Source organism: Diplotaxodon limnothrissa, linkage group LG3 (assembly GCF_057381915.1).
Source record: "Diplotaxodon limnothrissa isolate DT_005_m linkage group LG3, D_limnothrissa_male_GT1.1, whole genome shotgun sequence".
NCBI lineage: Eukaryota > Metazoa > Chordata > Actinopteri > Cichliformes > Cichlidae > Diplotaxodon > Diplotaxodon limnothrissa.
The window spans coordinates 34,674,763-34,702,541 of record NC_140598.1 but is presented as its reverse complement, the minus strand read 5'-3'; the positions used below and the strand labels follow the sequence as shown (position 1 = coordinate 34,702,541).

General features: G+C 39.8%; 1 protein-coding gene across 1 annotated transcript; it reads right to left on the bottom strand.

The window, feature by feature from the left end:
• Nucleotides 1–258: 258 nt before the first annotated feature.
• Nucleotides 259–11,067, bottom strand: LOC146635516 (high affinity immunoglobulin gamma Fc receptor I-like). The gene is made up of 4 exons (XM_085350157.1): nt 11,034–11,067; nt 10,517–10,768; nt 9,890–10,147; nt 259–533 (listed from the first exon to the last, which is right to left on the bottom strand). Exons 1-4 carry the CDS (start codon nt 11,065–11,067, stop codon nt 259–261), a joined length of 819 nt encoding a protein of 272 aa, XP_085206283.1.
• Between the last annotated feature and the right edge of the window lie 16,712 nt (nt 11,068–27,779).

Genomic DNA, 27,779 nt, shown 5'->3' with positions numbered 1-27,779 from the left:
TTAAGCTAATACTAACAAGCTTGCTTAGAAAGTGTATCTGTGAATTTAATCATAGTAGGGCCATAAAACATACTAACACTGAACTATAAAACCAGTGCAGAGACTTTGTGATTGGCCTGATATAATTAAGTATGCTGCATTTTTAACCATATATTATTATTGCAGATAATTAAATGAAAATTCCATATAAGTTAACCAAGATCAGAAACACTGCAGATCTTAATAAGATTCTGAGCAGTATAGTATAATGTTGCATTATTATGAGTTTATACCTCCAAACACATGTTTTTGGATAGCCAGCCAGCTCTGTGGTGATTCTCCCAATCCAGAGAGAGTACACCTGTAAAGTCCTTCATCAGATTTTGAAACATTGCGGATGGTAATGTGTCCTTTATAGCTGGTTTTGAATAAAAGCCCATACTTATAAAATTCAGCCACAAGTTCAGCTGAGCTTTTCTTCTTTATACAGCGCAGAGTCACACTGTCTCCCTCCATCACAGGCAGAACAGGACTCTCTAAGATCACAGAACCAGCTGAAGAAATTGCATCAAATGTGAAATTGAATCAAAAAACACCACAAACAAAACAACCAGTTACTGATATTAACAGAGAATCATTAATGACATTAGTTATCAGCAGTATTTCATCTATGAGTTGCTAATGCTCTATAGCGGCCAGCTTGAAAATGTTTTTGTAAATAAATTTTCTCTTCCTCTTTGAATGTGACTGAATATTCTAAGGCACTTGCAGACTTTATGAATTACCATTTAAAGTAAATATCATTTCAAATGACTAGAACACTTGTTTATTTTTCAGTGTATAATGGGATTGCACATGACAATATTTTTTCTCCGTACCGGTCACACTCATGTTGATAATGCTGCTTTTTAGTCCTCCTTCATTTTCACACCAGTATCTCCCGCTATCTGATGAAAGTGCAGGGTTAATGGTGCTTGACCCAGCTGATGTTACCCAGTTGGAAATGTTTGTTGGAACTGCTTCTTGGACGTCCCTCATCACTTTCCACACAGATGAGCCATCAAACTCACAGTTTAAAGTGATGGATTCATATTCAAAAAACTGCAGTCTGTTTGGAGAAATACGAGGAAAAGCTACACCTGAGGGATATGGACGAGGAAACACATTAGCCTTTTGTCATGATTTCCTGTTTTAAAATTTTTCTCCCTTGCATCTTACCATACTTCAAATGACCAAATGAACTCTCCCGAGTGTGTGCAACCAGCAGAACCAACACATTCATCACTGGTGAGATAACACAAGCCAACAGATAAACCATTAAGACTCATTTTATACAGCACATAACCCACTTATTGATAAAGTGTGATCTGTTAAATGCAACATATTCTTTGCAGTTAGGAATGATGGGTGGTTAGACAGCACCGACTTTGTTTTGTAAATATAATTATGGCAAAGTACTCACCCAGTCTAACGCAGACGCCTGTAAGTTCCATGTTGTCTTGCTGGTGACTCTGAAGATCCGAATCATAAACGTAACACTGTTGCTGAGAAGTTTTCTACCTGCTCCTCTTATTTCTGGGTTTGAAACATTAGCATGCATGAAGCTGTTCTAGAAATATCCCTCAATGTTGAGCTGCTCTGAAGCTAGAAATAAACTGAAGATGTGCAACCGCAGAGTTTCGAAACACAATAAAAAGGTTGAGTAAGGTTAAGTATATGTTTAATGATCAAGATTACTTTTAAACTACTCACTGAGAATACTTTACATTGTGTGGAACAACATATGTGATGACCTTCAGTAAATTCAGACTGCTATTTTTTTTATACTAATAGGGATCAAGGTATTTTCAATAGGGAGCTACAATGGTCTGCCATACTAAAATAATACGGACATAATTACATTTTTGGTCTCTGGATGTCTTTTCCATAATACAGCTAATACGGTGGTGTGAAAAAGTGTTTGCCCTCTTCCTGATTTCCTAGTGTTTTGCATATTTGTCAGACTAACATTTTTCAGATCATCAAACACATTTTTTTATCAGACAAAGATAACCCGAGTAAATACAAAAGGCAGTTTTTAAATAACGATTTCACTGATTAAAGGAGAAAAATTATATATATATAAACCTACCTGGTCCCATGTGAAAAAGCCATTGCCTCTCTTGTGAAATCATGAATAAACTGTGATTAACAACATTGTTTGGAAAGCTCAGTTTAGAGTTCAGTTTCACTAAACACACTGATTACTGGCTGCCCTGTTGAATCTAGAAATCGCTTAAATACAACCTGTCTGACAAAATGAAGCTAGATCACAGGCAAGATCTCAAAAAGCAACACATCATGCCAGGACCTAAAGAAACACCTGAGAAACAAAGTCACTGATATCTATCAGCATGAAAAGGGTTACAAAGACATTTCTAAGGCTCGAGTAATTTTGGTGGAGCTTCCCAGGAGCTCCACCAAAATTACCCCAACCTTAACAAGACAACATTAAAGAAGCCTTACATGTCTCAGTTACAGTCAGTGTTCATGATTCAACAGTAAGAAAGAAACCAGGCAAAAATGGCATCCGAGGGAGAGTTCAAGGTGAAAACCACTGCTGACCAAAAATAACACGAAGGCTCGTCTTATATTTGCCAGAAAACATGTTGATGACCCACAAGACTTTTGTGAAAATCCTCTGTTGGTTGACAAGACAAAAGCTTTGAGTCTCATTACATCTGGCATAGAACTAACAGCATTTCAGAAAATGAACATCATACCAGCAGTAAAACATGGTGGTAGTGTGATGGTATGGCGCTGTTTTGCTGCCTCAGGACCTGGAAGACTTGCTGTGGTAAATGGAGCCATGAATTCTGCTGTCTACCAAAACATCCTAAAGGAAAATGTCGGGCCATCTGTTCGTGACCTTCAGGCTGAAGCACACTTGGGTTCAGCGACAGGACAATGATCCAAAACACCTCTTACTAGGACACTTCAAAGTCTTCAGTTTGTTTTTCTTAGGCCATTCAAAGCCATTATATATTTTTATTTGCATCTTTTTATCTTTAAGTTGTTTAGTGTACACTGAGGGCCAGTGGAGTATTTTAATTTTAGTTGAATTTTAAATTCCTGTGTCTGAGCTATACATATGGTTTTTGACAATAAAGACTTTGACTTTGAATTTTGACTTTGAAATTCCTGACTTGAATGCAATGGCATGGATGAAAAAAGCCAGTTCATGCTCAAAAACCCTCCAATGTGGCTGATTTAAATATGGTAAATTAAGAGCTACACTGCTCTCTACTGTAAGTCAGCTATATTCTCAGTCTATCACCATATTTTTTTTATTTTTTTTTTATTTAGAATTTAATAAGAAATGTGGATCACAGGGCCAGCCTCCTGTACCCCTTCCATACTTCTTTCTGACTCGATTGAAGAAACAGCCTTCTGTGTCACATATTTAAGAGCTGGGTTGTAATTAAACACAAATCTTATTTACTTGGTCAATTTAAAAAGGCATAGTTTAGAAAACACACACAGAAAAACAATCGCTCATGCAATCAAAGTCCAATCAAGTTTTTTGTCTTTCTTTGTTTGGATGTCATTTGTATACTTGATGAGGGACTAAGCCACCATTTTCTCAAGTCTTGACATATCTATTGGTGGGGCTATGTGTAAGGTTTATAATATACATTTGTCATCAAGATGTGGTGGTCTATTGAACATTATATATTAAAGTTAACTGCATGTGGGTGTTATGGAAGTGGCTAGATATGGACCCATAAAGTGGACACACTTTATCTCACTACAGCTGGGCAGAGTTCAAGTATTTTATTCGAGTACTTTACCCATTCGGTTTACTTACGTTACAGTAAGCAGTAGCGGTTTTTGATATGGGTGACGAGGATACTCTGTCTGGCTGGAGTGGCATCTAATAATCAGCTCAAACCAACAAACTAGGCGCTGTCATCATGATTAACGCAATTAAAAACTTTAATGCAATTAATCATTTTAGAGCGAATGACTCAAAATCCCTAAAATGTCTCTGTCAACGCATTTCAGGCAGAAAAGTTTGTCCATTCTGCGCTCCAGATGGGTTGATTGCGTTAAAAATTTTAATGGCGTTAATCATGATGACGGCATTAATGCGTTAACGTTGACAGCCCTACAACAAACACAAAAACTGAAGACTTATAATTTGCCCCGATGTGTTTTCTAAATTCTATCACACACATATACATGAAAAAGTGAGCTCGAGGGCCCTCGGTGCGTCTGCTTGCTGCTGCTGCTCACACACAGCCTGTTGAAAGGGGAGGGGGCGGGCTGCTTCCAAATAGAGCACATTTAATTCATAATGTTGTCAATTCAAGCCCATTATATATTAATTATGTTAACTGGGTTGTTTGAAAACCCAGAAAAAAAACTCTATACAAGGTGTAGGTCAATTAGTCTAATAGTCTATGTTGTGTGGTTGTGTGTTGACACTGAAGTGCAAAATTACTGATGGAAGGTGGACAAGAAAAGGTCAAAGGTCACCAGGTCCCTCAGTTTAGAAAAAAACATAGAAAAGAGGAGGAGAAACAAGCAAAACATACGGGTAAGCAGATGTGTCTGTTGATAATGGGAGGTATTATGGATCCTGAAACAAGATAAAATTCATTAGTAGGGATTGGGAAAACTTCTGTTTACCTTTGTTAGCCACTTGGCTATGATAGTAAACAGTAGACAGACAGTAGACACTGATGTGGGTTACTGAATCTTTTGGACTGTGTTCAGCATGATATTAATTAGCCATTAATTGGCTAATTAATTTGATTTGTCTGCTATTCTCAATGTATGATGAATTATAATGGCTGTTTGTTTTTGCGTACTCTCTCTCTCAGTATATAAAATATTTATCTGGTTAATTTCAGTATGGTTCCGGCAGCAGTTTTCATAATAATATATGTTACTGTACTATCCTTAATATGTTTTATGTGTGTGTGTGTTGGGGTGTGTCAGGGTGTGTTAGGGGCGGCAGAGGGAGGTTTACCTAGGGCACCAGACAGGCCAGGACCGCCCCTGACAGTAAGATGACTGTTGTGGCATACAACAGGTAAGAAAATTAGTAAGTCAATTTATGTAGTTCATTTCGTAACATTATTGATCCTTTTGCAAGACATTCATTCATTCTGAAACTGTCTACTTGTGTGTTTCATCGGAGCAGTGGCCGTTTTTGATATGGGCGACATGGGTCTTTGCCCAGGGCGGCATCACAGGCATCGACAAAAAAAAGTTGCTTGTACTCATGCTGCCCCGACATCATGCCAGCATATTTTGGGGATGGCCAATCATTTCAAACAATCACCAATCATTTTTTTCTATTGCCCATTTGCGAGAAGTAAAGGTGCCCTCCACTTGTGAGGTGCACCTGCTGCTTGCTGCACAGGGAGAACCTGCTTGCAAAATAAAAATATAAAAACAAACCGACAAACACAAAAACACAAATAAACAGCCATTATGACATAGACTTATAATTTCCAACAATGTGTTTTCTAAATTCTGCCACACACGTGCGGAAAGTGAGCGTGAGGGCCCTCGGTGAGCCTGCTTGCTGCTGCTGCTGCTGCTGCTGCTGTGCTGAAGTCTCACATACAACTCGGTCTTGTATCACAGTTGTCAAAGAAAATCAACCAATCTAAAATTTCTGGAGTGACATGATGGCCCAAAAAATTGTCTGACCAGACTCTGCATCCCATAAACTGCATCTAAATTTGTTTCTGTATCTGTACACACCACTCAAAATCATGCATGCTTTTATGTCTTTCTTATATATGTATGCAAAACTTCCCACAGTGGCTCATTAGGGAGAAGCACAGAGCCATCGTTAACCCTTAAATTTCAATAAATTAAGTCGTTCATGTGTCAGTTGGGTTGAACTTAATTTGAGTGTGTGGGTTTCAGAAATACACTGCTGCATTTAGCAGAGTGTGTTATAAAAGATGTCAGTGGTTGAATATGTTAAATAGGAACACAAAAAACAGTGCACTGTTATGTTAGTAGCTAACCACAATGAATTTATATAAAAAGATGTAGCAACTGTGGTCATATGCACAGCATCTTCAGATGTGCTGACAAATCGAGCAGGAAAGAGCAGTTTAACTGACACTAATGTGACTGAGAAAGAGACTAATATAGTGACATCATGTATGTGAGGGGGGGTCTTCAGTTTAGTTCAACTCTCCCACTAACTCACATACTTTGAAACTGTGTTGGGAAAAAGCATAACCACCAATACTGTAAGTAGTAAGTTTGCATTTGTATGATGTGTAACAAAAGGCGGAGGTTACTCTTTACCACTGCAACTTACTGTGAATATGATTTTTTTTTTTTTTTTAGAAAGAAGACATAATTGTTTGAAATTGAGGAAATGATAGTAGAACTTGATTGATGCTTTTTTGGTACCGAAATATCTTTGGCTTTGCAAGTGGTTTCTGTACTTTTTGTGCTTCCTGAAATCCTGATCTTTGAGGAATGAATATGAATAGGTTAGAAATGAAATGTCAGTAAAGTTCATTTCAGTCCATTCCAAACACTGTCCTGTGGCACCAGTGTTCAATAAAACCTTGCACTATAATGACTGCTAACAAAAAAAAAACCAAAAAGCAAAAGAAACAATACCTCAGTATTTGATTTTTTTTTCCTTTATTGATGCTTCATTGTTGCAAATTACAATGACTGGAGAAAGAGATCCTTTCTCAGATGAAATCAATTTCTAACACACTTTAAAGAACTTTAATGTGCCATTTGGAGGGCTTTATGGGATAATACTTTCAATAACAGGTAAGGCTGATTTTTCATTTTTTAAGCTAAGAATAACAACAGTAATGATCATCGTTTTGTTTTTTGTTTATCTGTTTTTCTTATTTCACATCTAACCTTAGATAACAATTTACTATAGGTCCAGCAAATGATCTATGTATGACGCTGAACATCCTTGACGGAAGAATAGATGACAGTCTTTTCTCGACAGCATGGAGTCATGTTTGCTCTGGACAGTTTTGGTTCTGTGTTGGAAACAAAGGTATCTGTTGAATTATCAAGAAACTACTTTTTTTCTTGATGCATGTTCAATCGTCCAGGTAAAGAAATATCAGAAACTTTATTTGATCGTGTACATTTTTTCATGTTCAGTGTTTTTACTGAAAATGCTACATCAGGATGAACAGAACAGATTGGAAATTCTTTTTCTTCTTTCCATTGGTAAAACATGTATATTAGATTATTTTTTTTGTACAAAACATAATTCATACTGATCACTATATATATATGTATTTGTGTGTGTGTGTACCTTTTTTCTTCCAGTGGCTTTTAACAGTGGCATACAGGACATCATCTGGATCATCTTCATCTATCAACAAATATAAGTCAAAACCTGAGCACTAAGACACTTTGTCACATGCTGTTGTTTTTGTATGTATTTAATTCTTTAAAACAAAGTATAAAGGACAAATAAAAACTTTACCTTTCTTTTTCCTTTGTTTTCTGACCACACTATATGTCACTTGATGTGGGTCAATGATGTTGTTGTCTTGCAGGACTGAAAGGTAAAAAAAAAAAAAGGGGGGGGGGGGGGGGGGTCGGGAGTCAGAAGGCATGTCTGAAGTTTGGGTTATAGTGTTACATACCAGCACTGGAAAGTTAGGTAGACAATAAACTGCCTGGATGTCCATAAAGTCATTAACCCTTTAAGACCTACCATAGAACCAAGTTCGCCAGAGCTTATATTATATTTTTACATGCTGTGGAGCCATTTTTGGGAGCATTTCAAGTTGCTATACATCAATACAACCATTATAGCCCAAACTTTAATAATATGTCTGCATTAGGTGCATAGTAATTACATAAATTGCAAAAAAGTGCAATAAACTACAAAAAAATTGAAAATCGTTTTTGTTTTTTTAACATATATTTCTAGTTAGAGAAATTTAAGAGGCTTATCCCTCAAAACTGTAAATACAAAAAAGTTTCACAAACTAGTTTCCCACCACAGGAAATTTATTTTGAGTGTCTTCATAGTTTTATTTTTGAAATACACCAATTTTTATATACTGCAGGAAAAACGAAAATAAATATTATAGTGCAAATTTGCAAAATAACAGCATATGCATCAAAATAAACTATTTCCAGCAGTGCAATATGAGTCTTAAGCATCCCAGAAACGACACAGAAAGTCATAAAGTCAAACATAACTTTTTAAAACACATAACAAGTAAAACACAATATAGGCTCATAAGGCCCCGATCGTAAAAAACTACATTTCCGCAAAATGACGTCACTTCCGGTTTCGGGCAGGTCATGCGGTCATGTGATAGTTCGCGTTGATGGACGTAGGAAGTGTTACAAACAGCTGATGGATCGGCGAAGCGTGTTTCTGGAATATCATGTTTTTGTTGCTGCAAGTGATTTTTATGCAGTTTTTGCAAAGCTATATGTGGAAGGAAACTGTGACCTAGGACAAGCTGATGGCATAAGATGTAAGTACAACTCCTCCAGTTTCATATGCAAAAAAAAATATTGCGCTAGCTTACTTGGTTGCAGAGCTACCGGGATTTAAAAATAGTTACGCAAAACAGAGCGTGCCCGCTCCGATCGGCTGTAAAGGGTTAAACCTTTTAATACAAATATGGCATTTTGATTACCCTAACTATTGCCAGCTGACTAATCTGTGATGCTTCCAGTCATACTACTCAAACATGTTTGTTGTTATTAAATTACCAAATGATTTTGATATAGAAATAGTTTAAAACCTTCTGTTCACAATCTCAGTATTTGTTAACTGCATATATTTTTGTTATTGTTTTTTCCATGTATTCCCTGACTGAGGAAAGCTTGACAAATAAGTGTAAGGACTTTAGGGTCAAACAATAAAAATGCCACCAAAAGAATATAAGCTTCCACACTTAATAAATTATGAGGATTTAAAAATGCTAAAAATATATTAATGAAAAGTGCCAAATTCTGACCCATAACACTGTACATGTGCATAGCATGAGGATCAGTTTTGTATGGCAGATTGAATGTCATGAATTCATTTATTTATTTGAATTTTCCTCTTGTGATGAGACTATCTTAAATGCACCTCTCATTTACACTTCTGTCTTTTTCTACAGGTTTGAATATGCAAGAGTTCCCTTCTTAGGGTACTATGTAATTGTAGGCATTCAAAGCTGTCAAAATAAGAGAAAATGCAGCTTAACAAGATGATTATTATTGATAATAAAATAACATTAAACTCAAATCAAGTTATATATGAATCTAATTTTGTCACATGTTCAAATTGCATTATATTGTATTATTGTATAATTTTATTATACACATTCCACTGAACAAGGATGCAGTTTCTCACCGTTACTGTCTTCTCGTGAGTGTGAACGTCGTACTGATGAAAAACAAGCTGATACTGAGAGAAAGAGCAGTCATAGGATAGAGGATAAGTGAAAGTTAATGTAATGATATATAATAATCAAAGTTAGCAGCTGATACATGAGAAGAAATTCCTGCTAATGTTGTGTTGATCTATTAAAATTAGGAGAAAAATTAGCTTATCATTAAAATAATATGCTAATTATGACAACTTTACTGGAAAAATTAAGTGAATTTACAATGTATTTCTATACCTGTGTGCCTCTTATGAAGAAGTAGGCCCACCACCAGCAACAACAGAGCTACTGATAAAGCACAGATAACAGTCCACAGCAGAATGTCTTTTTTATGGAATTGACTTTGTGAAAGATCAGTTTCTTTGTGAGGCGTTGGAAAGGTGCTGGCTGCATTAGACATGAAGTAATTTAAGAAAGAGAGAAAGACAAATGAAAACAAAGAAAATAGGTATACACACACACTCATATATATATCCTGTTATATATGTATATATAATCTAAATCACCTTTGCTTTGTTTTATAACAGCTAGCCAGCTCTCAGGTGATTCTCCAGCTCCATCAATGCTGCACTTGTAGAGTCCTTCATCAGACTTGGAGACATTTTTGATGGTCATGCTGCTTTGATACCGGGTCGCAAGAGATAAACCATCTTTGTAGAAGTCAGTGATGTGTTCTGACTGAGTTTTCTTGTTTTTACAGTTAAGGGTCACCTCATTTCCCTCCTTCACAGGGATGGTTGGACTTTCCAAGATTACAAAACCAGCTGAGAAATGATCCAATACATTTTATTATTTTTTACATGTTTTTGTAAACATCTGACTATGGAAAATTACATTATTATGAAAAGTGCTAAAACAACTAAGGCAGGTCCAGCCATGTATTGTAGACTCTGCTGGTTAATGCGTTTTACTCTGTACCCTTCACCTAATTTTGTTTCTCTTGTTAGCAGATCACATTGAATATTAGTGTATTGTTGAGTATAAATAATGTGCTTCATATTCATCCTGATTGTCCTATTATGAGGAGATATTTTAAAGAAAGGTTGCCATATATTGTCAGTGAACACCAGTAAAGCTGAATTAACACACACACACACACATGTATATCTATCAATAACAATCACTCAACATACCAGTGACAGAAATGTTCACAATCTCACTTCGTTTTCCATCTTCATTTTCACACCAGTATTCTCCACTGTGTCTTTCATAGATGGGATAAATTGTACAGGGTGATGTTGATGTGTGGGAAGTGTTCCTTATTTTATGGGATTTCCACTTCACTCTCCATTCAGTGGTGTTGTTATCTTTCTCACAATGTACAGAGACAGACTCGTATTCAAAGAACTGAAGCCTGTCTGGAACAAAGCGAGCGACAACTGCACCTGAGAGAGAGATATGAAGAAGGAAAGCAATCAAATCAATTTTCTTTTCTCAAAACAAACAACATAATATGTTGGCATTGCAAACAAAAAATAAAAGTGCAAATTTTGTTAGACAGTGAGCAGTGACATTACTTTCTAGGCAGGATCTGCTAATGTTAAAAATGCAGACCATTAAAGACTACAGTTTCAGAGCTTCAAACACTTTTAACGGTAGTTGGCATTAAAACTTTAAGTTTATATCAGGAATAAACTGTTTCTTACTCACCAGCAAGGTTACTGTGGCCAGTTTGTATGGCCATCATCACTAAAACATCAGTGACTGAAGAGACAAATGGAATTTTGTGCATCAGACATATGTGATTGCTAATCAATGACTGACTGGTTGAATCGGTACTTACAAAGTTGGATGCTGAAAGCTGCAAACGCCATAATGTCTTGCTGTTGACTGTGGGAGCATCAGACTGAAATACAACAAAGACAGAATCTAGGTTGGGACTTCCTCTTCCTGTTTAATTTATTTCTGATGTTTATGGTGTAACTTGTTAGATGGAATATATATTAGTGATATGATGCTAATGATGTCACATATATGATCCATTTTCTAGCTATTTTTTGTGAAAAATTTTTTTTTAATTAATTAAATAATTAATTACTGTAATTTTTCTTTGTTTTCTTTGTTCACCATCACCCAGGACCTGAAGTGGGAGCCCACCATCACCTCCGTCATCAAGAAAGCCCAGCAGAGGATGTACTTCCTGAGGCAGCTGAAGAAATTCAACCTGCCAACACGGACGATGATGCAATTCTACACTGCAATCATCGAGTCCATCCTCACCTCCTCCATCACCGTGTGGTACGCTGGAGCCACTATCAGGGACAAACAGAGACTGCAGCGTGTTGTGCGCTCTGCTGAGAAGGTGATTGGCTGCAGACTCCCATCTCTGCAGGACCTGTACACCTCCAGGACACTGCGGCGTGCAGCCCGGATATCAGCTGACCCTTCTCACCCTGGACACAGTCTGTTTGACCTGCTCCCCTCAGGCAGGAGGCTCCGGTCCATTCGCACCAGAACCTCTTGCCACAAGAACAGTTTCTTCCCCTCTGCTGTTGGACACATGAACAATAACCACATGACTGTCCCTGCCACTAACACATGACCCTACGCTGTGTCACTGCATCATTTCATGTCTGGCACTGATCACCACCTGCACTCATGTATATATCTTTCTACGTAGCACTCATAATTCTTATTCTCATGTATATATCTCATGTATATCTCATGCACATATCTTTCTTTCTACATAGCACTTTAATTCTTATTGTTTGCACTGAAGCACCGCAGCAATTTCCTAATGTTGTAAACCTCAACATCTGGCAATAAACCCATTCTGATTCTGATTCTGATTCTGATTTATTTTTAGAATTCCAACTCAAGGATTTTGAAACAAAGATACTTGGACTAATGGTGGCAACAGATTATTTAGAGGATTAAATCCAAGATAAAAACTTTCCAGAACTAATCTTCATACATTCAGTAACACAGGAAGTCAAAGCTGTCCTCAATATGAAGAAGAAGGCTGCATCGTCCCGGTCCCCAAAAGGACCTGGCCCAATGAGCTGAATGACTTCCGAGGCACTGACGTCATATCTTATGAAGGCTCTAGAGCGTCTCTTCCTCAACCTCCTCCGACCACAGGTACAACGTGCCCAGGTCCCACTACAGTTCGCATACAAGGCAGATGTCGGAGTGCAGGATGCCATCCTGTACCTCCTACATAGAGCCCACTCACACCTGGACAAGGGAAAAGACACGGTCAGGATCCTGTTTCTTGCCTTTAATACCATCCGGCCCTGTACGCTCCAGGAAAATCTGAACAGGATGGAGGTGGACCCCTGCCTAGTCGCTTGGATCTCCGACTACCTCACTGACAGCGGTCAGCAGCACATGAGCACCACAGGGAACTGTGCTGTCCCCTCTTCTCTTCACCCTGTACACCTCTGACTTCTGCTACAACTCTGAATTATGCCATATTCAGAAGTTTGCAGACGACATCATGGGGTGTATCTGGGATAATCAGGAAGAGGAGTACAGAAGTCTGGTGAGGAACTTCGTCACATGGAGTCACACAAACCACCTGCAACTCAACACCTCAAAGACCAAGGAACTGGTTGTGGACTTCGGGAGGTCCAGAGTAGGTCCACTGCCAGTTCAGATAGAGGGGGAGGAGGTGGAGGTGGTCAACAAGTACAAGTACCTCGGGCTGTGGGTGGACAACAAACTGGACTTGTCATGTAACATAGAGCACCTGTATAAAAAAGCCCAAAGCCGACTGTACTTCCTCAGGAGGCTGAGGTCTTTTAACATCTGCAGGAAGCTCCTGAGGATGTTTTACCAGTCAGTGGTTGCTGGAGTACTTTTCTATGCTGTGGTGTGCTGGGGGAGCAGCACAGCAAAGAAGGACTCATCCAGGCTGGAGAAACTGATCAGGAGGGCTAGCTCTGTGGTCGGCATGAAGCTGGACACTCTGGTGACAGTGGCAGAGAAAAGGACATTAAAGAAACTGCTGGACATTATGGACAATGCTGGGCATCCTCTGCACACGGCCATTAACAACCAGAAGAGTCTGTTCAGTGACAGGTTGCTTCTCCCAAAGACAAGAACCAACAGACTTAAAAACTCCTTTGTCCCACACGCCATCAGACTGTTTAACTCCTCTCTGGAGGGGAGAGGGAGGGGAAACAGGAGGACAAAGGAGGGGGGAACAACTAAGCTGTAGTGCCTCTTCACTTCACTGTACAATACCTTTTGTTAATAGTCAATGGTGCAATAGACTTCAATACTTGAAATGTGCAATTCACTTGTATTTTTATTTTTATTCCTATTTATTCTATTTATCCCCTTTGTATATTTTATTTATATATGTCTCTGTATTTATATATGTGTATATATATAATATTCTGCTCACATTCTGTAACTTCTGTCGGTGCTGTGCTATTGGAAACCGAATTTCCCAGAGGAACCCACCCGAGGGATTAATAGGGTTTTATCTTATCTTATCTTAATGGCTGTTTTCCTCTCCCTTCACTTTTTGTTAGTTCCTCTGCCCTCTGCTGTTAGTCAGCCATTTTACACTCTTCAGTACATATATTATTGCTCGTTTTTACTGATCAATTGAACACTGAACCTTATAAAATTCAAGGGGCTTAATGATAGTCTGATAAGGTGGAATTTATTTTCTACTATCATGTTATAGAGTTTGTGATAATCAGTGTTGGTCAAGTTAGTTTAAAAAAGTAATTAGTAACTAATTACTGATTACTTCCTCCAAAATGTAATCCTGTTACTTTGCTGATTACAAATTTTAAAAAGTAAATAATTACTTAGTTAATTTTAAAAACATGATACACAACCTGAATACGTAATAAAGCAATAGACCTTTCAGCCCAATTCTATTTTTTCTGCATAATCCATCATATAAAATTGAATCAAATGGAAAGCCTCTTTTTAAAACTTGTTTTATTATGTTTAATCTTTTAATTATATGGACATTGCATTCATCAAACATTAAATCATATGCAACTGTCCTTGACTTGAAGAAATTTGTTTAACATTTAAACCTATTTTCTGCATATTCCAATATTTTTGTGTTTACACTCACTCTTTCAAATAAATGCAAGTAAAACACAGCAAAAAATACATAAAATCAAAGATTCAGCAGCACTAAGTCCTGTCGCTCTTAAATCTATTTTCACCGGTTTAGCAGGAGTGGGGCCGGTGGAGGTTTTCCTGGTGCTCAGCGGACGTGTCAGCGAGGGGATCTGGGGGTTTCTCTGTGAATTTCACATTCCCCCGGTGGCTTGATAGGTGCTTGCTCAGATTTCAAATTAAATTTTTCGCTGTAGAAAGAAGTTTTCTTCTCACACAGAGTGTACAGCAGACACTAATGTTTTTGTCACTTTTTACGGACTAAAAATGAAAGTAATGTAATTACGTCCACTCTTTAATCGCTGCATGGTCATACTCTCTCCCGCACTCCATATTATCCATTGTTGATCTACACACGGCTGTTGCTGCCACGGGTGTCGCACGTGCTTATGTCATTGTCATGAGACACTCACAAACAAAATCAAGATGGTTTAGTAATGCAGTAATGTAGCGTGCTTACGGGAAAGTAATAGTAATCTAATTACTTCTTTTGCAACCGTAATCCCTTACATTAGTTGTTACTTGAAAAAAGTAATCGGATTAAGGTAACGTGTTACTTGTAACGTTACTGTCCATCTCTGTCAGCCTGCCAGACTTGTGGTGACAAAGACCATAATGGAAGGCCTTTGTCATCACTCAGGACAGAAATGTGGCCTTGTCCTGTGAGCCACCATAAGACCCCCCCCAGCCAGGGGCCCGACCAAGCCACAGGCACCTGGGAATGAGCCACCAACACACCGACGTCTGAGGGCATCAGCACTGGCAGAGAGTGTGATGAGGGGAGATAGGCCCCCATACCTGGGAGGGTCTGAGGTGTTCTCAGAGAGTTGGAGTCTAAGACCTGACCTGACATATAGACACAGACAAACAGGCACACACAGACACAAACATGCATTCCCACCCTCATGCACACATATACAAATACTCAGCACATGTTTGGGGAGTGTGAGTGTGTGTACAGTGTCCAGTGCACCAGAGGCCCACTGGGCCAGGGCTGACCCTAGGCCTAGGGCATAGGTGTCAAACTCTGGCCCGCGGGCCAAATTTGGCCCGCAGCCTAATTACATTTGGCCCGCAAAGCCATACCAAATTACTATTAGAGCTGGCCTACTGGTATTATACAGCTAATATATATGTTGTTTAGTATTAAGCTTTGCTTGTTCCATATTCAGTTTTTCAGCTAAACTTGTTTGAGTCCATAAGAAAAGATTCATTCTTATATCTGGAGGAAGATTTTTTTTTTTTCAATAAATATTAATGTTAGCCCGCGACTTTGTTCCATTTTGAATTTTGGCCCACTGTGTATTTGAGTTTGACACCCCTGGCCTAGGGGATGTTACCCTTTCCCTGGGGTGGAGACAGGCAGGCTGTCCCAGGTCCCGTAGCAGCAGGGAGGCCCCCCAGAGAACGGGGGAGTGTAAAGACCCCATCCACCTGCTCATATGTGGTGTTGCTGCGTGCTGTTCTAAAGTGCATTTAAAACACGGGAGGGCATGGTGCTTTCTGACAGAGAGCACCAGGTCTCAGCATGGCCCCTCCCGAGAACCCTTAATGTCGACATGCATTTAAAATTGAGAGGTGGGCACCAGCACCAGAGGTGAGGTTGAATACACCGACCTTCCTCCCCACCCCCAAGGCCCTATATGTGTGTGTTATGCGAGTGTGATGAATGTGGATGTCTATGTTGTGGAATAAAATTAAGGCACTGGTGGCTAGAAGGGGACAGAGGGGGGAATGCCTCCCCTGCACCCGGTTAACACACCTGCACCCCAAGGCCCTGCATGTATGGGTTGGTAAGGTGGAGTGGGAAGAAGGAGGCAGTTGGGGATGGGAAGGGAAGGAAGGTGGGGGCAGGTAGCCCCTCCCTGGGGCCAGCTCCCCCGCTGACCCTAGTAGGCACCCACGCTCTCTGGAATCCACCAAGCCCCACAGAACTCGTGGCACCCCATCCGACCCCACGACAGAGGAAACTGTACCCACCCCATCACCCAATCATCTCCCAGACTACACAAGACAATAGACACCCAGGTTAACTTCATTCTCCACCTCTCCTATATCTCTCCCCCACCTGCAGAGTGAAGGAAGGCCAAGGAACATAAACTCTGATGAGATCAAAGCCACTTGACCATGTGGTCAACACTGTTGCCAAAGGGGGTCAAAATGGTGATAGTAATGTATGTATGTATTATTGTAGGGCCTACCTTACAATATAAAGCGTCTTGAGGCAACTGTTTTTGTGATTTGGAGCTATATAAATAAAACTGAATTGAATTAAACCTAGAATTTCCCCTGGTTAAACTTATAGTTGATTATATTCTGATTAGTATTAACCCTTTAAAGCCAGTCGTAGCGGGCACGCTCTGTTTTGCGTAGCTATTTTTAAATCCCGGTAGCACTGCAACCACGTGAGCTAGCGCAATAATTTTTTTTGCATATGAAATCGGAGGAGTTGTACTTACATCTTATGCCATCAGCTTGTCCTAGGTCACAGTTTCCTTCCACATAAAGCTTTGCAAAAACTGCATAAAAAGCACTTGCAGCAACAAAAACATAATATTCCAGAAACACGCTTTGCCGATCCGATCAGCTGTTCATAACACTTCCTACGTTGGAATAGACGTCAGCGCGAACTTTTGCATGTCCGCCATTACCTGCCCGAAACCGGAAGTGACGTCATTTCCGCGGATTTGTAGTTTTTTTTTTTACCATCAGGGCCACAGGGCCTATACTGGTGTTTTTAAAAGTTATCTTTGACTTTATGACTTTCTGTGTCATTTCTGGGATGCTTAGGACTCATATTGCACTGCTGGAAATAGTTTATTTTGATGCATATGCTGCTTTTTTGCAAGTTTGCAGTATAATATTTATTTTCGTTTTTCCTGCAGTGTATAAAAATTGGTGTATTTCAAAAATAAAACTATGCAGACACTCAAAATAAATTTCCTTGGTAGGAAACTATTTTGTGCAACTTTTTTGTATTTACAGTTTTGAGGGATAAGCCTCTTAAATTTCTCTAACTAGAAATATATGTTAAAAAAGCAAAAACGATTTTCAATTTTTTTGTAGTTTATTGCACTTTTTTGCAATTTATGTAATTACTATGCACTTAATGAATACATATTATTAAAATCTGGGCTATAATGGTTGTATTGATGTATAGCAACTTGAAATGCTCCCAAAAATGGCACCACACCATGTAAAAATATAATATAAGCTCTGGCGGACTTGGTTCTATGGTAGGTCTTAAAGGGTTAAGCAAGATTAACTACCAGCAAAATCACATAAATTATGACTCTGGGTTTATCAATCACAACATAATTAATATCATTTTCATATTTAAAATCATGCATAGTGATGGGCCTGAAACTTCCACAGTCTTATCTTCCACATCCAATAAAATCATAGAGCAAATAGAAAAGCATGATGCATGACCAACTGCTGCATCTGTAAGGAAAAAAATAACATACAACACCTGGAACACAAAGATATGAAAATGGACAGATAAATCAACATTCTTCTCTCTAACCCCACCCTCCATGACCATGTCGGATAGGGGCCGAAGCCCCCTGACCCAGGCCCAGTCATGCATCACCCCCACATGGGAGCGATGTTGATAGGTTTGTAGCTTGAACCCATCCGCTGGAACGTTGAAGACAATATAATTACACTGCTAAGCAAGACACAAATAGGCAAAGTTCTTCATGTTACTCGTGCACGGGAGAGACCGGACAGAGCGCCGTCCCTTCGCTTGACCCCAGTTGCTCTCGTCCGTCCTCCCGTAACACTGTCCTTTAATTGAGGTTACATGAATATGCATAGGTTCATTAACATACGACGTCTACATACAAACAAAGAGTACCTTGCCTGTGTGTGTGTGTGTGTGTGTGTGTGTGTGTGTGTGTGTGTGTGTGTGTGTGTGTGTGTGTGTGTGTGTGTTGCTGATCAAAGGGTCAAACATCCTTGGTCAGGAAGAGGGTAGACTAGACCCCCCCCGGTGAGGAAGTCCAGCAGTTCATCTAAACAGAAAAGCACTTAGACTAGAACAGACGTAGCTACGTTAATCCTACCATAAAACAATTAAAACAAGATGCGACCTCTTCCCGTGCTCCCAGGATGTAGGTGTGCATTCTAGTGTGGAATGCACACCAAGCCTCTGTAGCCTGTTAAAGATCACACAACTTATCACTACACAATTGATTATACACCTCTAAGCATCTATGGTTAAATATTTCTAAGCATAAATAACAATCAACAATACAAACTCTAACATTCCCCCGTTTTTGACCTTTATGCTAGAAAGTTCCCAGTTATGCATACCTCATGTCTGACAGTTTCAATGCAAACATTTTTTTACTCAGCATATGTCAAATCACCCTAAATTACTGTAAAAGTTACACAGTTTAATAAATGTATTAGCAGTTACCCCATTCATTGAGCTCATCTCATGGCAAACTGCATCTTACGAGCAACCAAAGAAATTGTTAATTTAATAGTGAAACTAAGAAAGTAACATTTTCAAAAACATCTCAGCTTGGTGATGCTTCCTCCGGGTGTGCAAATCACATGTCTCTCTGCAGAGTGGTTTGAGTTCTGCAGGGCGTCATGAATGTCTCTTCTAGTTGTTTCGTTGTCCATAGGACCAGAGTCCAAATGTATGTAGAATAAACATTCAAACATACCAGTTAGTTTTGTTGTTTGTCAACATGGGTCTCAGCTATTTCCAAAGCTGCAGACCTCTCAGCACTCTAGTTTTATGGCCTCCCATCACCTCACTTCAGGCCTTCATCCTGCGAGGGGGATATTTATGACTCCTTCATTGTCCACGCTCTGCAGAGAAACACCTCTGTGGAAAGGGTGCAGGGTTCAGTTGTCTTACTGCTGTTATGATCCCAGCAGCCTTCAGAGTGTCATCGTATGCACAGTATAGTGGCACAGCATTAGGTGATGTTCATAGGAAACTGCTGTCATCACCACCATAGCTTCTGGTTCCTGTGCTTTCACAGAATCATGATGTCATCCTCGAACTCCTTCTGCGCTGTCGATGGAGCTTGGCACGCTCCCCTCATCCCACGAGTTTTCATGTTCCAACGCTGCTGAAGGTTTAAGGCAGAGCACGTCGTACACCTTAGTTGTCTTCCTCAGCGTCAATATTGAATCTTTCATTTTATTTAAAATCTCCTGGAAGCTCAGTAGCACAGCTCTCTGTGTGATGTCTGCTGTGCTGAAGATGATCTCTGATCCTCCTGAAGCCTCTCTCCTGGCCTCAGCTCCCATCTTGTGGACGATCCTCTCCTCTATTTTGCAGGCAGTTTCATGGTCCTTGCTGTGGCTCCAAGGTCTGATCTCATGATGGGCCCCAACCAGCTTGACCTTTGACCTCAACCACTGCCTGGCTGTCAGCTATGCCTGGAATGGTTCACGCTTCTCACTGGGCCTCTGAAGATTTCTCAGGAGATTACTGCTGCACCTGTATTTCCTTGCTAAGAAGAAAAACTTCTATTTGGAGAGCATGTCAACAATCATCAAACCACATTCTTTAGTTCAGTGAACTTCACTTATAGGCCATCAAAGCCTCATCTGAACATGGATGCACCACTTGCATAGGTTTAATACTTGTAAATAAACGGCTAATCACACAAATCACTGCAACAATAATAGTAAACATTGTTTAATGTTAATCCTTGCACTCCACCTCTTGACGCATGGACATTTCCATGCGTCAACTCACCAAACCTGGATCCCTGTCTTAAAGAAAAAGATTAGCTAGATAATGTCCCAGGCAACATCAGGGCACCTCCTCCGGAGTAGCTCCGTAACCCTGCAATAAAAGATGTTAGCGTGTGTTGCATATTAAGTTTGCTTAACACCTGGCTCTCCCAGGAGCCTGCATACACACCATCACGGCCTGGAAAGCAAAATCTGGAAGTGAAATCAAACTTCATACCTGTAAACAATTGTATCATAAGAGTAATAAGCATTCAACATCAGCAAGACAAGTGTCATGTGCAGGTTTTCTCAAATCAGTAACTACAACTATTACCCTAATTCACCTCAGACATGGATTATCCCATGTACTCTGTTAACATTAATGTAATCAGTGACTTCTCTTAAGCAAAGTCACTCCACTCATATATTATTATTATGGGTTCAAAAGTGGCCAGCAAATGAGCCCATAATAAACTATTCCATAATTACCGTAATCTCTTATTTGTTTTACTCATGTCACTTGTCCGCTTCAGCTGAATCTTCTAAATGCAGTCTCAGAAAAACAAACATTAGCAATACACATTGACCATCCTGGTGGGCAGGCGTCGGCCATCCACATTCCAGAGGTGCCATAAAACACCATAAAGTTAACACTCGCTGTGGAAAAAGTAACACTGGTCTCATCACAGTATGTCTCAAACTATATTAATTTCTCCATCAACATATAGCCTGTAACTACAGTTTTCTTCACACATAAACCCAGAAATCTTGTAGTAGAGAAACATTAGCCAGTATTCCTATAAATCACATGATCAAACACATGAAGAACCGTAATGCTGTAAAAACGAAAATGCAAATGTTAGCGCTTGCGCAGGCGTATGCATACTTTGTCACAGTTATCTCTGTGAGCACACAAGCTAGTGAATGACACACACATAGTAAATTCACAGACACAGAAAATGGCATTTAAAATGTTAAATCATCACGCAACCTCGAGTGTTGCTGTCATCTTTCTGCTTCTGTAAAGGGAAGCACACACAGACTCATCTGCACCCCTGCCAGGCGGGGGTCAACTTCACACAGTCGTGTTACATCAGTAAAGTCTTGTCAGCTTTTGTCAGCTTTTACCAGTCAGTCAGTTTGTTTTCCTTTCACTCACTCATTCATGCATTCATTCTTTCTTTCTTTGCTGATAGTGGAACCTATCGTCGCATTTAGTTTCCACTCTCAGCAAAATGACGTCATTTCAAAAAGAAAAAGAAGAACTTTAGTTTGGATTACATCGCTGAATCCTTTTGGACTGGGACTGTCATTTAATAATTGTCCCAAATAAGTGGCTTTCTCCAGAGTCCATTTAAATGTGGAGAACTCACTTGGCACAATTTTCTCGACGACGTGTAGCGCTTTTAATTCCCGACGTGCAGATCTGCTTAAAGAACAGAGATTATCGAACAAAACTTTCAGTGCACTGTGAAAGTATCAAAATAAAAAGGCCTTGTTAAGTCATGACACAAGCTCCTCATCTCAGGAGGGTAAATCATACCATTAGCATGGTTCATCATACCATCATACTAATCGGCAGGCTCAACTTCACAACAAAAGAAAAATCATCAGCTAGATTCACTCCAAATCAACCATCAGCTGCACAAAACAACATAACCTTAATGCCTTATTAGCTATGAGTTTAATCCCCAGGTCTGTGCTCTTCACTCATTTAGGTCACAGATCTATTTTATTCAATTTTCCTTTTCCCTTCATCATAAAACATGTGACATGTGTCATGCACTTCACAAAACAGTCTGTTCTGACGTATTCAGAGTTGTGTATCTAAATACAGGATTCACTCGCACATCAAAGCAGGAAACTCAGTGTTTTAGAGTCTCCACTCAACACACAACAACTCCAACACATCTCATTCACTCATACTAGAATTCAGTCACCTTTCATTAATCTAAAACCGATCAACTAATTTGCATATCAGCTATTAACCCACTAAGTTGACAGGACGACAGAAAAGCATGTTCAAAATAGTATCACAAAAGACAATTTCCCTCATACAGTAAATCACTTGTGCTGCATTAATCAAGCAGGAAGCTTCTCCCAATTTACTATATTAACAACTAAATTTATTGTCTGATCACTGGTTGGTGGTCAACCCAGGATCAAAGGTTAAACTGTTGTCCTGCAACCCAGAGAGTCAATTTTTTGCATTGGATACATTCAGTATTTAATAACAAGTGTCTGCTAAATTGACACTAATTTAACACTGATGAAAGATAACAAGCTAATTTTCATTACATGTGTTTGTGTTATTAGGCAGGTTTAATGCATGTCTGTGGAGCTGCATCTCCAGCAGAACATGTTCTTAAAGCTGCCTTTCCTACACACTTCTCTGCTATTATTTAATCATTTCTTAACTAATGTGCTATGAGTCTTCATGAGTCATTTTGTGTTTGGAATTGTTAGTAGGGTTAATGCATGTTCTGCTTGTGTGTGTGTGATTTTGTATATGTTTCTATTTTCGCAATGTTTCAGACTCCGTCTCAATTTTCCAACTTAAGCAGTCAGTTTTCTTTTCCCCAGGTTTGCTAACCCAAATTTTGATTTCCCACATGAAATAATTCCTATGTGTTCTCACCTAGTCTTCTCACTCTGTTGTCCTCTCACTCTTTTGTCCTCTCCCACTTCAACAGTCCCGGCAGTTCTCCTTCAGCTTTGTCCTGTCTAGTAGCTGAAGTGCTGCTGCTGCCTTCTTGGGCGACTTCTTAGCAGCTGCTGCCGGTTTCTTGGCTTTGGCCGCGGCGGGCGTCTTAGCTTTGGTCTCAGTAACCCTGTTTATCTTGAAGGATCCGGAGGCCCCGGTGCCCTTGGTCTGCACCAGAGTGCCCTTCGCCACCAGACTCTTGATGGCGGTCTTGACACGGGCCTTGTTCTTGTCCACATCGTAGCCTCCGGCAGCCAGAGCCTTCTTGAGGGCGGCCACGGCTTTCACAATCAGCTCGCCCACACTGGGGCCGACCTTCTTGGGATTGGAAGTCGTCGTCTTCTTCTTCTTGGCCTGAACCTCTGCACAGGGCGCAGGGCGTGTTTATGATGGAGCCTTTCCCACCACAGCGCCGGCACGTTGAGCGCATCATGAAGGGTCCATTTCTTTCATGTAGCTATGGTCGCTAGCCAGCATGCTAGCCGCATGTGGCTTGCCCGAGTCACTCAGTCCTTTCTGAGCATTTCGACATGCTGCCGCCGCAGAACCTGGCCTCAAATCCAGCAAGTTTAGCGCGCTGATCTCCAAAAAAGTCCCGAAAGCCAGAAAGACGTCAAATAAGTGTCTCGTGCTAAGCGCTCGAACAAAAACTCCTCTTCACGCCGCCATCTTGCTCGCCCTTCCGTGGAATTCATTCAATCAGACAGGAAGATGGGTTTGCTTTCTTCTTCTGCTGCTTTTGCTTCTGCAGCCTCTGCTCCGATACTGCCGCTGCTGATCAGGTTTTTTCAGGGAAGAGTGAGAGTTTTGAGACAGATCGTGCTGTAAATAAGTCAGCCAGAAACTTGGCTTGAACGTTTCCAATTGTTAAACTATAACTTTTCTTCCGACTGCTGCATGTGGAAAATTGATTCAGGTCTGCTTTTCACCTGAAAGTGACAACTAAGACATTTTCATTATTATCATCAATGCTTAATCAACACATATCTCTCTCTCTCTCTCGCTCTGTGTTTTTGTGAACAATCCTTTCTTAAAAGCAGAAAATGAAATTATAGTTGTTTTTTTGGTTGATCAACACAAAACCTTTTTCCTATGATTATTTTTTTTCTACAATATAAATTCTCCCTCTTATTCACTCTTTTTTTTTTTTATTTACAATAGCTGGTGACCTGCAAAATCACCGCTGTCACTCACAATCAAAGGCAATTACTCTTGCACAGTGCACAAAAACACTGTGATGTCAGACACATTCACACTCACTTTGTCATCTGCATAAATAAATCATATGGCTGGAGATATGTGCCATGGTGATCCATAGGCATGATCACACGTTTATTTAATTATTTTCAACCCAACAAAACAAATAAACAAAAACATGATGCTGATGCTATGAACACTCCACACACAAGAGTCAAGATTCAGGAAAACTGCTTGATCAGCTGTTGTTAGAATTTATTTAATATTAATTTATAGTATCAGCTGATGTTTGCTGGAGCCACAGCTGTAAACCTGCTGGTCATGATGTCGGTTTGTATATGTGGTGAGAGGGAAACATGAAGATGAAACCAGGAGATGTCCTGACTGAATCATCAGAGCTGAACAGGTGATGGAGAAACAGGTTTACCTTTTAGGTGACATGAATGAGTTGAAGGGAAGTTATGAACTGTTTCTGAGAGACAAATAACACCAGGATCCTTTTTTTTTATGTAGCTGACAGCTGGTAACTGTGCAGGGGCGGGTCTAGCAAAGTGTTGCCAGGGGTCCATGTAGGGCATTAAAAGGGAAAGGGGGGCACAAGGAAATACTTTCTTATTCTCATTTAAAATGTCTCACTTTTAAAAAAAATAATTATCTGAGTCTTACAACAAACAATTGATAGATTGATACATATATACCATCAGAACAGTGTACATCACTGTCACAACAGTGTTTATTTTCATTCAAAGGTTTTATGATTTTTCCTATAATGGTGGGCCGGTCTCTAGTCAAAATGCCCGGGATGATTTTTTTGTCCCAGTCCAGCCCTGTAAGCAGCTCATCTGCAGTCTGGTGTTACCTACATCTTCCTATTCAGAAGGCAGAATTTCCGAGTTCTGAGTACAATCGAAAGCACCACGACTGCAGTTTTTGTGTTGGATGTAAAAAGCAGGCTAGGATAGAATCAGGTGTGGGATTTCTCTCGTGGAAATGTGTACATTATTTTTTCCTTTCTATTGGTAGGTGGCACAGTGCACTTGTGGCAAGTAAGCAAGCTAGAAGACTGGCAATCTTGCTGGGTGTCCAGTTATGGAAGCAACACATTAACAAGAGAATTCTGAGTAAAACCAAAGTTACTTTCCCTAGTAACTAGTTACTCTGAAAGTAACGAGTAACTTGAAGTAACTGAGTTACTTTTGATAGAAGTAACTAGTAATGTAACTAAGTTACTAATTTAAAGTAACTTACCCAACACTGGTTTTCAGTGACCAAAAACACTGTTTACGCGTGGACAAAAGGTGCAAACGCATAGAAAAATCTGCGTTTTCAAAAATACCCGGGTACATGTGGACGTAGCCAAAGTATGAGAAAGCCCTGGACATAGCAGATGATGCTCTAGAGCCAGTGACAGATTTCTCAATAGCTGGGTCAATAACACAGTTTAAATCACCTCCGAAGATCAGGAGGTGTGTATTTAAGTCAGGAATCATCCTCAAAAGATTATTAGCAAACAGAGCGTTGTGAAAGTTTGGGGCATAGACGTTCACTAAAACAACTGGGTTATTCATGAGGGTCCCTACAACAATTACATATCGTCCATTTTTGTCAGCAATCAATGTAGAGAGAGAAAAATGTATTTTATTGCTAATTAAGATTGCCACTTATCTGGCTCCAGTATCAGTCTCCTGGAGAAAAGCTACATCTGCGTTGAGATGTTTTAAGTGACTGAGAACCCGAAATCTCTTTACCAGACCATTCAAGCCTTTCACATTCCAAGACAAAAATCTAACAGTACTATTGTTAGTGCTATAACCAGCCATATATATGTTTTACTGAAAACTGGTCTATGACAAGATGACCGTAACTAGGAGGGGAGAAAAAAAACGCAAACAAAACAACAAAAAGAGAAAAAAGAAGTAGAAGAAGAAGAGAAAAAAACAAAAAGCCCCCCCAAAAGCCCACATAAAACCAAAGCAAACAAACACAGGAACAATAACACAAGGTGTAACAACCACATTTGTGGGCCATAGTTTCCACCCACCCCATCCACTTGGTCCCATTTCTGAACTAAGGTGACCGCAGTATATCCCCACCAACTTCAACCTCCTAGCCCAAACTCGTGCTACATAGACACGCCATACAACCTTAACTTTGGAGTACTAAGTATATATTCCAGTAGTAGTAATATAGCTGTGGCAGTCGTACTGCAACAGTAAGACTTGATGATTAAACATAGGAGGTTACAAGTGGCCGCCCAACAGTCAGCAAAACAAGTCATAAAAAACAACACAGGTTGTTTCCTTAACAAGAGCATCCGAGGACACACACCCTAATGTTCACATAGAAAGGTGCACACTGCACCTCTATAGTTTCCACTTTTCTTTACAACCTGCTCTTTATCTCTGCATGTCAGAGGTCAACTGAAACAAAGTCCACCTATATAAAAACACCCCATCAGACACACAGTATTTTCCTCGTCACTTCACAACTGCTGCAGGGCATATCGTTTTAACGTTTTTCGGACCCTACACAAAGCGGTGTGAGGTAGTTAGCGCACAATTTGGCCATGTAGAAAACATTTTTTATTTGGAACACATCAGCAGAGAGGTAGAATTCATCGCTGTTCAAAAGAGTTTAGTTTAATCAAACCTAATTTTACTTTTTTTTTTTTTCCAGTATCCCTGCACTCCCCGTGCTCACTGCTCCTTCTCATCCCACATTCCTCCTGAGGGAAAACAATAGAGGCAGTCATTACACACTTTATCCCAGCAGGCATACGCTCACACTTTATGACTGTGCTAGAAGACTGACGTGAAGTCAAACGCAATAATCCAGCGTCGGTGGAAGCTCCATCGCTCATCTAAATAATTCCCCCGACGAGCCCAGATGAGGAGCAGATGGGTGGCAAAAAAATTGGAATTAATTTTATGTGACTGTTCATATTAAATCCAACAAAGAGTGAAAATCCAAAACCTGCTGCAATCTTTTGTATTAATGATCTCTCTCTCTCTCTCTCTCTCTCTCTGCGCGCGTGTGTGTGTGCCTTAGAAGTCAAAGTCACATTAGCCATGCTTAAAAAAAACATCTGAACTTCATTTAGAGCTGAGATTCTAAGCTGTAAGCAGAAATCTTATGCTCAGCCAGAAGCATGTTTCCCCACTTTCACAATGCTAAGGTGTCAAATCCACAACCCCCAACAGATGGTTTGTCACACGCTCGGTTCAAACACTCAAAAAGCAGCACAACAGCAGGTTCAAGAAGGGCAAGTCCCTCTTTATTTGCACAGCCTCACACACTATAGATTTTTAAAGTTGTGGTGCACAGTGGTTTGGCAACAGATGTAACTTCTACTTTTGATAAAGACCACTCCACCTGCATATTTCTTAAGGAATGAAGCGCCTTTATTAAGCTCTTATTTTTTAAATGTCTACACAATAATAGACACCGTGTGCTCTGTGACATTATAGTCTTCTACTTCTGCTTCCATCGGTTTGCATTTTAAACTTCCAGCCTTACAGGTTGTTATGAACGGCTTTTATTTCTAACATTTTGTGATGTAAAAACGAACCACACAGCTTTTTTTATTTTCACTTAAGACACGTGATATTAAAACAATTCTAAATGACAGTGTGATGGCCATAGTACTTTATAAGGGGGTCAAATATGTTAAGGATAATGTTTATCAATGTAAAATTGCA

Excerpts from the sequence above, each read along its gene's own strand:
- LOC146635516 (XM_085350157.1), bottom strand. The coding sequence starts at position 11,067 with ATGGCCATACAAACTGGCCACAGTAACCTTGCTG. Across the intron at positions 10,769-11,033 it reads TGGCCACAGTAACCTTGCTG|GTGCAGTTGTCGCTCGCTTT; the intron begins GTGAGTAAGAAA and ends TCTCTCTCTCAG. Across the intron at positions 10,148-10,516 it reads TGTGAACATTTCTGTCACTG|CTGGTTTTGTAATCTTGGAA; the intron begins GTATGTTGAGTG and ends ATCATTTCTCAG.